Source organism: Panthera uncia, unplaced genomic scaffold (assembly GCF_023721935.1).
Source record: "Panthera uncia isolate 11264 unplaced genomic scaffold, Puncia_PCG_1.0 HiC_scaffold_1455, whole genome shotgun sequence".
NCBI lineage: Eukaryota > Metazoa > Chordata > Mammalia > Carnivora > Felidae > Panthera > Panthera uncia.
This window is the reverse complement of record NW_026058091.1, coordinates 48769-66215: the sequence shown is the minus strand read 5'-3', so window position 1 is coordinate 66215 and position 17447 is coordinate 48769. Positions and strand designations below refer to the sequence as shown.

The window sequence follows — 17447 nt, the reverse complement described above, 5'->3', positions numbered from 1 at the left end:
GAAGGTCCTTTAAGAGGAAGGAATCTCTGTTCTTGGAGAGTTGAAAGTTCTTTTCTTCTGCTGGATTTGCGCTCTGGCCAGATCCTCCTCTCCATGATTAGTTTCCCAAGAGATCTAGAAGGCATATTCTAATTATTCTTGACTGGGGAGCTAGATCTAGCAATGTGGAAAGTCTTCCTTTTTGTCTCTTTTTAAAGGTCTTTGGCCAGGAGTGCCTGGGTGACTCAATCAGTTGAGCATCTGACTCTTGATTTCAGTTCAGGTCATGATCTCATGGTTGTGAGATCGAGCTTCACATCGGGTTCTGTGCTGGGCCTGGAGCCTGTTTGGGATCGTTGGTCTCCTTCCTCTCTGCCCCTCCCCCCACTCAGGACAAAAAAAAAAAAAAAAAAAAAAAGGTCTTTGGCCAAAACAAACATTCCAAGTAAAAACTGGAGAAAGGACTTGAACGGACATTTTTCCAAAGAAGATATACAAATGGACGATAAACCTGTGAAAAAACCTCAACATCACTAATTAGGGAAATGCAAATCAAAACTACAATGAAATAACTTCAGACTGTTTAGGATGACTATTTTATACGTATATAAATTTCCAGATTTATACATACAACATATATACACATACATGTATGTACATATATATGTATATATATCCATATCCAGAATATAGTGTTGTCTCAGCTTCTTTTCATTTAAAGCCAGAAAATAAATGTTGTCTAGGATGTGTAGCAATTGGACTCCTTGTACATTGGAATGTAAAATAGTACAGTCACTGTGGAAAACAGTATGATGGTTTCTTAATAAATTAAACATACAATTACCATATGATTCAGCAATTCCACTTCTAGGTAGGTATCCAAAAGAATTGAAGGCAGGGACTCAGAGATACCTGTACAGCAGAGTTTATTTTTGGCGTTATTCACGATAGCTAATAGGTAGAAGCAGCCCAAATGTCCAGTAATAGATGAGTGGATAAGCAAAACGTGGTATATACATTCTGGTATATTTTTCAGCCTTAAAAGGAATGAAATTATAATACATGCTGCATACAACATGGGTGAATCTTAAAAACATGACGAGTGAGAGAAGCCAGACACAGGACATGTGCCATACGATTCCACTTACATATGAGGTATTTAGAGTAGTCAAATTCATAGAGACAGGAAGTAATATGGTGGTTGCTAGGGACTAAAGGAGGGGAATATGGGAAGTTGTTAAATGGATGAAGAGTTTTAGTTTGGGATAATGAAAAGTCCCGGCGATGGATAGTGGTGATGGTTGCACAACAGTGTGAATGTACTCATTGCCACCTAATTGTACACTTAAAAATAGTTAAAATCGTAAATTTTATGTTATGTATATTTTACCACAACTAAAAAACAAGACAAAACAAAAAACCTTTAGCTAATCATAAGCAGCTGGCTGTGCCTTCTCTCTTCTGAAGTTTATTTAAGTCTCTTCAAAGCCAAAGAGACGTCCTTAGCAGAAGTTACCACCTGTGTACAAACTTGTAAACTGCTGCTGCAAAGCTGGAAGCAGAGAAAAGAAAGGAAGAGGATTAAATATAGTCGTTTTGCGTTTTTTTCCCCCTGCTTTGAGCCTTTTATGATGGGCCTGTTTCTTGCATGAAGTGAGTTTAGTGTTAAAAGACTTTTCAGAAAAAGCTGTAACTTCTGACTGGCTTCCGAGCCTCAGTGTCCTAAATTTACACTGTTTCTGTCCTACCCTCATATTTTCACATAATTTTATGCAGATGATTTCATCTACTTTGTAGATAAGGTTGGGATTCTGTGACTGGCAGGAAGAAGGAAGAAGAACCACCTTAGGTATTTTCATCTTAATTTCATTTGATTGTTGTTCTTACATAATTTTTGCTCCTGTTACAGAAGGGCAGTTTCTTCTCTTCCCCTCTTTCATCTAACCTTCGAACATGTCCCTTCTTACACTTTTATAACTTTACTCTTATAATCATGTTTTTGTTCCCCAATTCTAGAATCTTTAAAAATCTCTATTTGTAAGGCTTCATTCACTTGAAACATGCTTAGGCCTTGTCTATCTAATAAAACTTCTTTAAGGTTACAGGTTTTCAGACATTGCTTGGTTGGATCGGAAACCACTTTTTTTCCCCTGTTCGTATCCCTCTCATATCTCTGTTTCTTAAAGCTTTCTCTTTCTCCAACTTTCTGCTTTTCCTGTTGCTTCTTTTTCTCTGTTTTATGTGTTCTTCTTTCAAGTTCATAATTGACATAGACCTTGCATTTTCTGTTTTCTATCTTCCTCCTCTTTTTTTTTTTTATGTAGTTATTTCCTTGGTGAGTTTATCCACTCTTGTGGCTTCAACTTTGATCAAAATGATCCACAAATACACACTTTTGAGACTCAGACTTTTGTGCTCAGTCTTATTCAGTCTTTTCAGTCTATTACATAACATTGGACTACTCTGCTGTCTCCTGAAAAGCAGTATGTCTAAAACAAAGTCCTGTCTTCTATCTAACCTCTGTTGATTAGTGATGTGACTCTTTTGCCACTTTGCATTTGGTGTGTGTGTCTTCTTTCTGCTTGGTTTCCTACATTAGTTACTTTGTTACTTAGGTCCTTTAAGACCACAAGGAAGAGAGATACACAGATTATCTTCAGTAATAGAATTTTATTGCAAACATACTCAGGAAATGTGCACGGTGTGGCATGGGAAGCTGCCTAGTCAACTGCTTTTCCATGTGATCTTCAGTATCTCTAATACTGGCTTGTGGAATAGGCTCTATTAATAAAGGGAATAGCAGCTTAGAGTCTCTTGGAAGAATGAAATGAGTTCCTGTGACCTTTGTCATCTTTGTTCATGTAACATTTACACTTTCTGTAATCTAAGGTTTAATTGGGCCATCTTGCAACCATGAAATTTGGAACGTCCCTAACGGCCTGAATTTCAGCCCTTGTATGGTTGCTTTGGCTTCTGGATCAACTTCTAGATATATGTACTTTTTTTTTTTAAGTTTATTTATTTATTTTGAGAGAGAGAGAGTGAGAGTGAGTGGGCGCACAGAAGCAACAGAGGGGCAGAGAGAGAGAAAAAGAGAGAGAGAGAGAGAGAGAGAGAGAGAGAGAGGATGAGAGAGAGAATCCCAAGCGGGCTCCACACTGACAGTGCTTACTGACAGCCCACCAACGTGAGGCTTGAACTCCCGAACCACGAGATGGCGACCTGAGCAGAAATCAAGAGTCAGTCGCTTAACTGACTGAGCCACCCAGGCTCAGTATGTACTTTTTATTGCTGGGATAGTAAAGATGATTTACTTTACATGCTGCTGAAGTGAGCACATAGTAAAGCTGATTTGATTTGAAGTAGCATGTGTTGAACCATAACAATTGATACAGGAACATAGGTTTTTCTCTATAAGCGTGCTGTGTGAGTGACAGGCGTTTTGAAGTTCCGTAAGGTTTATAGTAGCAGATTTTGGGTTTATTTATTTATTTATTTTTATTAAAAAAAATTTTTTTTTAATGCTTCTTGAATTTTAAGAGAGATACATAGAGGGTGAGCAGGGGAGGGGCAGAGAGAGAGGGAGACACAGAATCCAAAGAGGCTTCAGGCTCTGAGCTGACAGCACAGAGCCCGACACAGGGCTCAGACTCCCAAACTGTGAGATCATGACCTGAGCCAAAGTGGTTGCTTAACCAGCTGAGCCACTCAGGCACTCCTATTCATTTATTTATTGAACCAAAGTTTATTAAACAGTAGGATGTGAGATTCTGTTTTAAGGACTTACTGGAGATATGAAGCTAGATGAGACATGATCCCTATCTTCATGGAGTTCCCATTTTAGCTCTTTAGTAATAAGCTCATACAATAAATAAATAGTAAAGGGAATAATGACTCAGTGTACTAAGTGCTCTGGGACCATAGTTACCAGTGGGATTAGTTCTCTGTGTTTCGGTGGGTAGGGATGGTGGTAGAGGAGTTTGCTATCTCTGCAAACTTCCCAGAGAAGACTTTTGAGTATATCTTTAACAAAGTGGTTAACTGACAGGCAGAGAAAAGGGGGAAGATCACGTAAGAGAGAATGGACATAGGAAGGGTATGACCTTTATATCTTGCATCATGTACAAATAACTATACAGTATCTGAATTTCTCTTGAATTTGTTCTGTCCTGTCATTTCCACTGTTAACTTTTAAGCCCAGATCCTTGTCACCACACTTCTGTATTGCAAGAAACAAAACCATCCCTTAGTTTTAAAGCTTTTTTAGTTCTTTTCTCCATTATGGAATTTGGCTTGTAGGACATTTAGAAGAATGGGAAGAAATCTCTGGAAGAAGACTATGTTGTTTATCTTACACAATTAGCAGTATTCCACCGTTGCCATAATCACCATAATGTACTTCAGAATTTCATCTCTTTGGCTCCTCTGTACCAAATTTCCTAAACCGTAATTTAAATTGCTATTTACCTAGATCATCTATCATCTCATATAATATGATATGGTGATTTGGAATCTAAGAAGCACAAAACAAGCTAAAAGTTTATCTGTTTAATCTCTTGAGTGCGTAGTATATAGCATTGGGAGAAACAAACTGCTAAATCCTTTCTAGCAGATCATAGTTTAGTGGCTGTACTAGTGCGTCTTAGAGTAGAAATGACAAGTTGATTTGAAGGTGAGAAATTCCTGGGAACACTTACAAAAGAATATCCCCTTTAAAAAATGAGATTGATATATGGTACTTGATGTAGTAATAGATGGAAATTAACGAGCATGCTTTGGTATTTGCTAGCTTCCTAATGGGAAGAGGCTCTGTGCTGTATTGTGGACAGACATTGGTCTGATTTTGTTTTGCTGTTTATTAACCTAGTAACTGGGGAGGTTACTTAACACCTAGTTTTCTTACTTATAAACTGAGAATATTTTAGTAACTACCATAGAGATTGTTACAGAGATTAAATGAGAAAATGCTTGTTAAGCACTCAGCACAGGGCCAATAAAAACCCTAATAAATGTTAACTACCTGTATTATTCTCTTTCATTTAGCTCTTATGTATCTGTCTTTCATACTATCTTAGGAGCTCTGAGTTGTCAAAGGCTTTATCTTAATTTTCTTTGTATTATCCCAGCATGTAGTTTATTGTCTACAAATTCAGTAAGTGTATATTAAGTGAATATAAATGGATGGATTTTTTAAATCTAGTTTTATCTGTTTTTTTGTACCCAGGTTGAAGATTCATTTTAGAACATTTAGTTCTTGTAAAGATTGTATTTCCTAAGCGGTTGCAAAATTCACTCACAAGAATAAGACTGATTAACAGATATTGTTTTTAGTAGTTCTTATTGTCTAGGTCAGTTTATTAATTCAGCCTATAGAAGAGGCCTTTCTTTTCAGTGTATAAAATGACTTTATGAAATGCATTTCATGAAACAGTGAGTCATGTGGAAAAATTTTAGTTTTTTTACAAGATACAATTTTTTAAGGTTTCTCCCAATTACGTAAAAAAAAAAAAAATGAATGTTTATTTTAGAAACCTTATGAAACAAAAGCATAGAGGAGAGCCACTTCCCAAAATCAAACCTTGTTGCTTGGAATCCTAAAATATTTACATGCAAATATTTGAATTCCTATTATGTCCTAGGCAGTTTTTAGTGCTGGGGATATAGCCGTGAACAGAACAGAGTCTGCTGTAGTTTGGTGCCAGTATGTGTGTGTGTCTGCACATATGCAGGTACATCTGCATTTATTATTATTTTTTTTTAACGTTTATTTATTTTTGAGACAGAGAGAGAGAGCATGAACGGGGGAGGGTCAGAGAGAGAGGGAGACACAGAATCCAAAACAGGCTCCAGGCTCTGAGCGGTCAGCACAGAGCCTGACGCGGAGCTCGAACTCACGGACCCGCGAGATCATGACCTGAGCCGAAATCGCCCGCTTAACCCGACTGAGCCACCCAGGCGCCCCAAGGTACATCTGCATTTAAAAGAAAACCTGAAAATGATTTAATTATGTGCGCATTAGGTTGTGTTCTGCCCTTTTTTCTTTTAGCAATATTGCTCACTTGTTTCATGTCAGTGAGTTTTCTACAGCGTGATATTTAGTGGCTACTTGATAATCTCATGAAGAGATATTCCTTAATTAATATAGGTTGAGACATTTAATTTACTTCTAAATTTTGGCATAATTTACAACAAATACACACTTTTTGTTTCCATTTATCTAAGATCAATCGCAGTTGATTTACTTCTTACCATTTACTCTTGAAACATAGTTTTGTACAGAAGAGAGAGTAAACCTCTGTGTTCCCGTCACTCAGTTTGAACATTTTTTAACATCTGGCCAATCTTGCATAATTTATATTTCCGTACACACACCCTACCCTTTAATAATTTGAAATAATCTCAGGTATCATATCATAGCATTCTTAACTATTTCACTATGCATCTCTAAAAGATAAGAATATTAAACAATATATCACCATAATACCATTATCTGAGGTGTAATTTTAATTGTACCTTATTCTTGAAATGATAAAATATTGAGGGGAATTTGTAGAAAACTGAGACTAGTCTATCTAGAATGATTCCCCCACCCTCCCATTGAAGGTGTAGAAAACTTTGTATTGGGATCTTGGAAAAAATATTAACAGAAATTCTTACATTGAACAGGAAACACAAAAGTGAGATAAATAAGCTTATGGATGGGGGCAAGGTTGAAATGGGCATATAAATACTCGGTTACTGGAGAAATTGGTTATAGCTAAAAAAAAGAGGAATTCTAATGTTTGAAAACACTGTGAGAGAAGACTCTTTTTCTTCATGGTATTAGCAATGTCAGTATAATAGATGATGTTTTCTCTTGCTTTATGAGATGGAAAGTCAAGTGGCAGGAAAGCCAGATTATATTAGCCACTTACTTGCTTTTTGTTTTTTTAAACTAAAACACTTGACAATTTTATTTTCACATTTCATAATACAAATGAAAATTGCTTTTTTTTTTTTTTTGGTCCCTCTGCTCCCCTATGAAAACTATTCTCTCTTTGATAGGAAGGGGGAGCAAGCCTTCCCTGTCATGCTGCTAGAAAACACCCAGAATCACAGCACCATGATCTCTTGGTGAAGTAGAACAAGTGATATAAGATGGGTATAAAGAGGTTCCTGTCTCTCCTTACCTGTCTGCTTGAGTCATTCCTGGCTGAGTGGGCACCATGATGGGATGGTGGGAAGTCATCAGCGGGGGCCCAGGCGTCACTGGCACGTGGCCTCTGGTGCGCCGCCTCATTCCAGGAGGTCCCGCTGGCATTGTCCCAGGAGGAAGAGGGCCCATCATTGGCATCATGGGAGGGCCCCCATGTGGGGTGAGGAGGGCCCAGGAGACTGTGGGATCACTGCCCCTGCAGGAGGAGGAACAGAGAATGGAGTAGGAGCTATCCTCCCTTGTTGAAATACATGGTTGTTTTCTCGATCAGGTTCTGAACCTGCTCTTCTATCCATTCCTGATAGCAGTCTCTCACATTCTCTTTGTGTTTCTTACTGCTGCGGTGCGTCTTTTTCTCAGATGGAGATTTGTGGGTGAGGTATGTGTTGCAGCGGTCACAATAAAACTTAGGTCTGTTACTTTGCAGCCTGGTGGCCGCTCCGTCCCACACCACCTGGAAAGGACTGCCACTTACTTGTTTTAAAAAGACAATTCTGGGATATGTCTGCTTAAGTGTGCAATAAACCCTATGTATCACATTCCATGAGAGAAATATCTTGTGGGTGATTTGTTTTTCACAGAATTCCCTAGCACCTGGGAGGGCGTATGTTCTAAAGACACTCATTAAGAATTTTTTTGGATATCTGATTACATACATGTAATTATAATGAAATTCTGAGGTGTTAAAAACCACATGTCAAGTATAGAGGAAATTACACTCATGATGTTGTGTTTACCGAGGCAATAAAATAGGAAAATGTGTTTATGTGTGTGTGTGTATATATATTTTAATTTTTTTTTAATGTTTATTTTTGAGAGACAGAGAGAGACAGAGCTTGAGCAGGGGAGGGGCAGAGAGAGAGGGAGATAGAGAATCTGAAGCAGGCTCCAGGCTCCGTGTCGTTAGCACAGAGCCTGACGTGGGGCTCGAACCCACAAACTGTGAGATCATGACCTGAGCCAAAGTTGGATGCTCAACCACCTGGGCCACCCAGGCACCCCAATGTGTATATATATTTTAAATTGGCTTTTAATTATGAGTTTTTTTAAAGTAGGCTTCACCCTAGGTGTGAGGCTTGAACTCATGACCCTGGGTGACTGAGCCACCCAGCCGACCCTCAGTATGAGTTTTTTAAGCTGTAAGGGTTTTCAAAGCAGACAATATAAAAGTTATTTAAAATTAAACCATAATTGAAATGATTCGTTTTCATTTAAAACACCAGAAAGGGAAAGAGGAAATGAAGACAAACGACTTAAACCAGGAATTGTTTATGAAAATAAATCATGTGTTTTCACTTGACAGACACCCTAGAGACCATCTTTTTGCTTAAGTTACATTAGTGGCATTTCACTTATTCAACATGTTGAGAAAATGAGACCTGTGGACTAATAGAAAATTCTCATTGAGTTAATCAAATTACTGGATACATTTTTAGAGGACCTATGACTTGTTTGTTTAAAGTGAGCCAGATTATGAGCCTGCTTTGAAGAAAACTTTCATAACTTCTGAAGAAGTATGTAGTGGTTAGATTACCTTTTGGTTTAGTATTAAAGAGATTTGTTAGTATAAGGCTGTCTCCCTCACTATATCATGTGCATGGCTCACTTGAGCTACTGATGCTTGCTTAGCCATGAAGGACACGAAGCACCCTTGCTTTCTGAGGTATAATAGTGAATATTTTGAAAATTTAAGAGACTGACTTCTCTTTCTGGTAGGGATATAGTCTTTGGTTCATGGTATCTACTTTGCTCTTTTCCCCTGCTCATTAGCCCCTTCCTATTTTTCTTTGTTTCTTACCTGGTCCATATCTTCAGCTGTTCTTTTGCCCCTATCTTTAACTCCTTTGTCTCATTGTTCTTATGTGGCATGTGTCTGGCACAATGTCAGATTTCGCTGTTTGCTTTCTCCTTGCCTGCTTTAAGACCTGTGAGCAATGGGGCGTCTGGGTGGCTCAGTTGGTTAAGTGTCCGACTTTGGCTCAGGTCATGATCTCACAGTTCGTGAGTTCGAACCCCACATCAGGCTGTCTGCTGTCAGTACAGAGCTCGCTTCGGATCCTGTCTCTCTCTCTCTGCCCCTCCCCTGCTCACGCACTCTCTCTCTCTCTCAAAAAAAAAAAAAAAAAAAAAAAAAAAAAAGACTTGTGAGCAGTGCTGAAGAAAATATGAAACTTCGAAGATTGCCATTTTAAATTGATGGTCTCTAACAAGGCCTCAGCAAGGCCTCAACAAGGCCTGTAGTGCTATCTAGTAATCCTATTAAACTTCATGAGATTTTTTTGTTTTGTTTTGGTTCTCCACTCTGGCTATTTCAAATATAGTTTTATATTCTCAAATCTCAGACTTTAACTTCCTCACTCACAGCAGATGAATATCCCTCTGACTTCCTAAAGCAAATAGAAGTCAGTATATGAGAACTCCCTTAACTTTCTACCATTTACTGTTTAAGTCTGCCTATCATATCCTCCTATTATGAGAGAGGTGTCTGCAGCCCTTTGAGGTTAAAGCAGTCCCATCCACATGTGCTTTCCATCTCATTCTTCCACCCTTTTCAGGGACGTGCTTTAGTAGTTATGTCTTGTTCTCACTTGTATTTTCAATTTTCCTTTATTTTACTAATTCATTCAAAATATCATTTACCCTTTTTCAAGCATTTCTAATGGTTTTTGTTTGTTTGTTTGGCTTTATGTTCCTTCTCAAACTCATGTCTCCAGTCACTTATCCTTTCCAGAAACTTCCAAGTGGACTGCGATCCATAATTGTTGTCTCTACCTCTTCACTTTATTCTGTTGTCTCAAAACATTGCAGTTTGGTTTCTGCCTTTACCACTCCACTAAATTGCTCTTGCTGTAATCACGAATAATTTCCTTACAACTTTTTTGGGTAAATGTTATAGAGATATAATTTGCATAGAATAAGGTTCACTCTTTTAGTTTGGCTTTTTTTTGGTTCAGCAATAGTCATTTTGAGATTTGTTCAAGATCTTGAATGTAGTAGTTTGTTAGGTTTTATTATTATTATTATTATTATTATTACTATTATTATGAGTATTATTCCAGTGTATGGATTTACCATAGTTTGTTTATTCATCTGCTAATTGATGGACATTTGGAATTTTTTTTAAAGTAGGTTTTATGCCCTGCTTGGAGCCCAGTGTGGGGCTTGAACTCACGACCCTGAGATCAAGACCTGAGCTGAGATCAAGAGTTAGGACACTTAACCGACTGAGCCACTCAGGGACCTCTGGAATTTTTTTTTCTTCCAGTTTTTGATTTTGAATAAGGCCGCTATGAGTTTTTGTGTACAAGTCTTTGGTGGACATAGGTTCTTAAATACCTAGGAATAGAATTGCTGGTTTGTATAAGTGTGTGCCTAAAAGTTTATAACAACTGCTAACCTGTTTTTTGAATTGACTAATTTTTCATTTCCAATATCAATGTATGAGAGAGATCCTCTTGTTCCATATCCTTATTAATACTTGTTATTGTCTTTATAATTTTAGCCCTTTTTGTGGGTGGTATTATTTTATTGTAGTTTTATTTTTCATTTCCCTCATGACGCAATGTGCTTATTAGCCATTTGTATATTTTTTGTGAAATGTTTGCATGTATTTTTTGCCATTTTTATCTTTGGGTTTTTGTTGTACTATTGATAAAAATTCTTTATATATTAGAGTACAATTCCTGTATCACATTTTTTTTCCCCCAGAGCCACTTCTACTAGGTAATTTTATATCAGTGTTTGCATGTGTGTGTTTGTGTCTTGGATTCAAGCGAAAGTAGTACATCACCCCCAAAAGCAAGGAAAGCGACCCTTCGTCAAAAGATGAAATAGTCAGCCAAACCAAAATCAGAGATGATCCAGATGTTGGAACTGTCATACAGGGACTTTGAAATTACAGTGATTGCTATGTTAAAAGTATCTGGTGAAAGGTGGACAACACCAGTGAAGAGTCAGGAGAATTCACCAGAGCAATGGAAATTATTGGGGAAAAAAAGGTAAATAAAGATACGAGAAATAAAAGACACGAAATAAAGAACTTAAATTGGTTGATGGTATTGTTTGTCTTGTATATCCTTACTGATATTTTGTAAACTTATTGTGTAAATTACTGAGAGAGGAGTGTCAGAATCTCCAGTGATTATTATTTTGGATTTGTACTTTTCTCCTTTCAATTCTTTCAGTTTTTGTTCCATGGTTTTATAGCTATGTTTTAGGGTGCTTACATGTGTAGGGTTCTGTCTTCTTGATAAATTGATCCTTTTGTCATTATGAAATATCCTTCTTTATCTCTGGTGGCATTAATTTCTCTGCAGTCTTCTTTGCCTGATATTAATACAGCCACTTTAGCTTTGTTTTGATTAGTTTCTCATGGTATGTATTTTCCCTCCTTTTATTTAATGTCTTTGTGTGAGTTTTTTTGTAGATAGGATGTAGTTGGATCTTGCCTTTTTAATCCAGTCTCACAATCTCTCTTTTAATTGAGTGATTTGACTCCATATATATTTAATGTAACTAACCAATAGAATTTTGTTAACTGCATTTTTCTCCAGTTTTTTTTCTTAATACTTGCTCAAGGGATTATAGTATGTGTCCTTATTATAACCAATTTGGGGTTGACTTAATTCTGGTAAAATATAGCAAGTTTTCTTCAATATAGCTCCATTTCTTTTCCCTTTGTTTTATTATGTGTAGTGTGTGTGTGTGTGTGTGTGTGTGTGTGTGTGTATAATACCTCAGAATGTTACTTCAGTGATACAATACTATAATTATTGATTCAAACAGTCTTTTGTTTTTTAAGATAAATTGATCTTTTATGTTTATGCAAATATTTACCATTTCCTTTAATCCAGAAGTTCTTTTATTATTTCTTGTAGAGAAGCTCTCCTAGCAAGAGATTCTTTCAGTTTTTGTTTATCTGGGGATGTCCTTATTTCCCCTTCATTTTTGGAAGAGGAATTTGTTGGATTTAGAATTTTTTCAGCACTCTGAGTGTTTCCTTTCACTGTATTCTGACTGGCATGGTTTCTGATGAGAAGTCAGCTGTTACTCATATTCTTCTTGTTCTGCTGTTCATGATGAGTCATTTTCAGTTGTCTTTTGGCAGTTTGACTACGGTGTGTCTAGCTGTGGATCTTTTTGTGTTTATCCTACTTGGGGTTTGTTTACCTCTTGGATGTGTACATTAATGCTTTTTAAACCTTAATTTTTCAAATTTGGGAAGTTTTCAGCTACTGTTTTTTCAAATAATTGTTTCTGCCCCTTAGTCTCTCTTTTCTCCTGAGACTCCCATTACATGTGTATTGCTATGTTGTATGTATCACCAGTCTCTGAGACTCTATGTCTTCATCTTCTCTCTCTCTCTCTTTTATTCAGCTATCTGAAAGTCTATTGATTCTTTCATCTTTTTTTTTGATTCTTTCATCTTTTATCTCAGATACGCTGTTGAGTTCTTCTAGTATATTTTTATGAGAGATTTATTTTTCAAGTCTAAATTTGACATTTGTATTAGTTTCTATTTGTCTATTGAGATTCTCTGTTGAGTCATTTTCAAGATATTTTTCTTTAATTTCTTGAACACAGATTCATCTTTTTAAGCATATCTAAAATAACCAATTTGAAACCTTTTTCGTATATATTCAATATCTAGGTCCACTGTAAATCATTTTTCTTCTTTTTTAAAAATTTTAAAAATTTTATTTATTTTTGAGAGAGAGACAGAGTGTAAGTAGAGGAGGGGCAGAGAGAGAGGGAGACACGGAATCTGAAGCAGGCTCCAGGCTCTGATCTGTCACCACAGAGCCCGAAGTGGGGCCCGAACTCATGAACTGTTTGATCACTACTTGATCTGAAGTCTGACGCTTAACTGACTGAGCCACCCAGGCACCTCTGTAAATCATTTTCTATGACTGTTTTCTTTTCTGCTGATTGCTCTTTATTGACTGCTTCCTGAATATGCTTTCCTGTTTCTTTGTATGTTTCATAATCTTTTTGTTGTTGTTGTTGTTTTGTTTAAAACTAGACTTTTAAAATAATACACTGTAGACACTCTAGTTTCTCTCCTTTTTCCTCCAGTTTTTTTTTTTCTTTTTATACCACCTTGGAGTTAAACTGTGGCATTTATCTTCTTGCAGTATTTGGCTATTAATGCCTCTGCTCATTTTTTAATTTTTAATTTTCTAGCCAGGATTATTTGAAATTGCCTCTTTTCTACATAACTTAGTGATCAGCCAGTGATTTGGGCAGAGGTTGTGCTTAAACACCTTGAACCTTTATGCCTTCTACTCTCTGCTGATATAGCTGTGTATGTATTGGGGGAGGGCATTCAAAGCTGTAGCTAGTTTTCAAGTCTTTTTTGGCTTTTACTTTTCATGGGTTTTTGTTGGGTCTCCTATGCTTGTGTGCATATTTTTCTAGTCAGCCATGATATATGGAGAACTCATCTCACCCTTTCATTTTCAGATTCTTCCTGTTAAATTTCTGGCTAGTTTGTTGTTTACCCAAGCTTGAATGTCAAAGCTGTGGGTTTGACAATTTGTTTATTATTAGGCTTACCATCTTTAGTTGACAAAACTGCCAGTTTTTGATTCATGTCCCAAATTGAGCCCATTTTTTTCTGGCAGCAAAGTTGCTACTTTTCATAGTCAACCTTGTCCTAGTAAAACTATAGTTCTTGCTACTGATGGAATTGGGGGACAGGTGATGGTAACAGCCCTAGGCTGGAAGGCCACACAGTCTTTCTGTTGTTATTCAAAGCCATTGCAAGGTTTTAAGAATAAATGCTTTTCAATATGTTGGCTGCTTTTGTTTCAATTTTTCGAGTCATAAACTGGTTGATTTTGACAACTTGTTCAGTGTTTTTGTTTGAGGAGCATATGTCAGCCTCTTCATACTATCATATCCAAAAGTAGGGGGATTTCCTGATATATTTTAGTTTAAATCTACAGTCTTTCCATTTTTCTCTGTTTGTCACGATCTGTTCTTTTTTCCTTCCCTACCCTCCCCCCCCCGCCCTGTCCCCAACTCATGCCTTTTTGGATAGAGTAATTTTTATTCCATTTTATCTCCACTATTGATGAATTAGTGGTACCTCATTGCTTTCCTTTTTTTTTTTTTTTTTAATTTTTTAATGTTTATTTTTGAGAGACAGAGACAGAACATGAACAGGGGAGGGTCAGAGAGAGAGGGAGACACAGAATCTGAAACAGGCTCCAGGCTCTGAGCTGTCAGCACAGAGCCCAATGTGGGGCCCGAACTCACGAACTGTGAGATCACGACCTAAGCTGAAGTCTGACGCCTAACTGACTGAGCCACCCAGGCGCCCCTCGTTGCTTTCTATTCTTAGTGATTCCTCGAAGGTTTACAATATGAATCTTTAACTTACCAAAAATCTTTCTTCAAATACTTAAAAAAAATTTTTTTAAATGTTTATTTAAGAGACAGAAACAGAGCACGAGTGGGGGAAGGACAGAGAGAGGAGACACAGAATCCTAAGTAGGCTCCAGGCTCTGAGCTGTCAGCACAGAGAGCCTGGTGCAGGGCTTGAACTCACGAAGAGCAAGATCATGACCTGAGCTGAAGTCAGACGCTTAACCGACTGAGCCACCCAGGCACTCCTTTCTTCAAATACTTTTATACCACTTCACACATCATGTGAGGCCCTTGTAAGAGTACATTTCTTTTTCATCTCTCTTCCTTTGTGCTGCTTTGTACTATATTTTACTTGTACATGTTATTTAACCCCATGTTAGTTGTTATTTTTGGTTTAAACAGTTATGTTTTAAATAAATGAAAAAATGGAGAAGTTTTTCTTTTTTTCTGTTTTTCTAAGTCACTAAGACCTTGTGTTTATTTTTTGTTTATTTAGTTTAGATGTTTATTTTGAGGGAGAGAGCATGCACATGCATGTACGGGAGGAACACAGAAAGAGACAGAATCCCAAGCAGACTCCCTTCTGTCAGCATAGAGCCTGATGTGGGGCTTGCACTCACGAACCATGAGATCATGACTTTAGCTGAAACTGAGAGTGTGATGCTCAACCAATTGAACCACTCAAGTGCCCCATAAGACCTCTTTTTTAAAGCTGTGGTAAAACAAACAAACAAACAAACAAACACCCAAAACATTAAATTTATTATCTTAAGAAATTTTTAAGTTCGGTAGTATTAAGTATATTCATAATGTTATTCAACAGATATCTGGAACTTTGCTACCTTGCAACACTGCGACTCTGTACCCACTAAACATGAATTCTACTTCCTCTTTACCCCCAGCTCTTGGCAACCACCTTTCCACTTTTGTTTTTATAATTTTGACTGATATGTCATGTCAGTGGAATTATGCAGTATTTGTCCTTTTGTGACTGGCTTATTTCACTTAATGTGATGTCCTCAAGGTTCATCCATGTTGTAGGTTTCATTCTTTTTTTTTTTCTTAATGTTTATTTATTTTGAGAGAGAGAGAGAGAGAGAGAGAGAAAGAGAGAGCAAGTGGGGGAGGGGCAGAGAGAGAGAGAATCCCAAGCAGGCTGTGCACTATTAGTGTGGAGCCCAACGTGGGGCTCAGACTCATGAACTGAACTGTGAGATCATGACCTGAGCTGAAATCAAGAGTCCAACACTTAACTGACTGAGCCATCCAGGTGCCCTGTGAAGTGGGATCAACGGATTATATTGTAGTTCTATTTTTAATTTTTTGAGGAATCTTCATATTGTTTTCCATAATGGCTGCACCACTTTACATTCCCACCAACAGTGCACAAGAGTTCCAATTTCTTCACATCCTCATTATTGTTATTTTATGTTATTTTTAATAGTTTTAATTTGAGTGTTTTTATCATGAAAGGATATTGAATTTTGCTAAATACTTTCTCTGCATCACTGGAGATGATCATGTGATTTTTGCACTTAATTTTAAACAAATGATTGCATTTCATTTGTTGAACCATTATTACATTACAGGTGTAAATTCCACTTGTTCATGGTGTATAATTCTTTTAATGTGCTGTGAATTTGGTTTGCTAGTATTTTGTTGAGGATTTTTGTATCAGTATTTAAGGATATTGGTCTGTAGTTTTCATGCTGTATCTTTATGTGGTTTTGGTTCATAGTAATGCTGGCCTTTCAGAATAAATTTGGAAGTGTTCTTTACTCTTTAGTTTTTTGGAAGAGTTTGAGGAGTGTTGGTGTTAATTCTTCCTTAGATGTTTGATAGAATTCTCCAGTGAAGCCCTTTAGTCCTGGGCTTTTCTTTGTTGAGAGATTTTTTATTACTCCTTCAATCTCCTTAGTATTTACACGTCCACTGAGAATATTTATTTTTTCGGATTCAGTCTTGATAGATTGTGTATTTCTAAGAATTTAACCATTTCTTCTACATTATCTGATTTGTTGGTGTATAATTATTCGTAGTATTTTCCTATAATTGTTTTTATTTCTGTGAGCATGAGTTTTGATGTCCCCTCTTTCATTTCTGATTTTGGTTGTTTGAGTCTTCTCTCTCTCTCCCTATCCCTCTCTCTCTCTTTCTCTCTCTCTCTTTTAAGTCTAGCTTTGTTTGTCTAGGGTTTATTAATTTTGTTGGTCTTTTCAAAAAACAAACTTTGGGTTTTTGTCTTGGTCTGTTTAGGCTGCTACAAATACCACAGACCAGGTAGCTTATAAACAACAGATTTGTTTCTCATAGTTCTGGAAACTTGGAAGTCCAAGATCAAGGTGCCAGAATGGTCACATTCAGGTGAAAGCTTGCTTTCTTTTTCATGGTGAGCACTTTGTGTGTCCTAAAATGGAGGAAGGGATCTGAAGCAGGCACAGAGCCTGATGTGGGACTTGAACTGTGAGATTGTGACCTGAGCCTGATTCTGATTATCCTTTGATAATGTTTTGATTACCATTTCAATATTGTTACTACTAATTGGTCTGTTCAGATTTTCTATATGGGAAGTGATAGTTTTTAAAAAAGAGTTCCTTAACATGGTTTACAAAGCTTTTTTAAAATTTGACTTTGCTTACCTCTACATCCTGTTCACTATTTCTTTATTCATACTGAATTATTTTAGTTCTTCATACATGACATTTCATTCATACTGAATTAACCTTGTTCCATCAAATTCGTCATGCATAATCCTTCTCACCTCTTGTTTCCAGATATCTGCATATGCCGTATATATAGATGATTTTTAAAGAAGGCAAAACAAAACAAGAACACATTTCATTATGGCAATGTGGCAGTCAGATAGAGTAGAAAACTAAAACCTCATAAGTGAAGTCAAAAT

The 17447-nt window shown here is 36.9% G+C and overlaps 1 protein-coding gene and 1 pseudogene across 1 annotated transcript in view; one reads left to right on the top strand and one right to left on the bottom strand.

Moving 5' to 3' along the window:
• Window positions 1-1421: 1421 nt before the first annotated feature.
• On the bottom strand, window positions 1422-7799 carry LOC125917074 (U1 small nuclear ribonucleoprotein C-like; annotated as a pseudogene).
• Window positions 7800-11029: 3230 nt separating this feature from the next.
• LOC125917075 (serine/threonine-protein kinase 3-like) overlaps window positions 11030-17447 on the top strand; it is a 55119-nt gene continuing 48701 nt past the window's right edge. Inside the window, exons 1-2 of the mRNA XM_049623329.1 lie at window positions 11030-11172; window positions 14809-14838. Of these exons, the coding sequence (XP_049479286.1) occupies window positions 11030-11172; window positions 14809-14838 (173 nt within the window). The remainder of the gene's footprint in view (window positions 11173-14808; window positions 14839-17447) is intronic.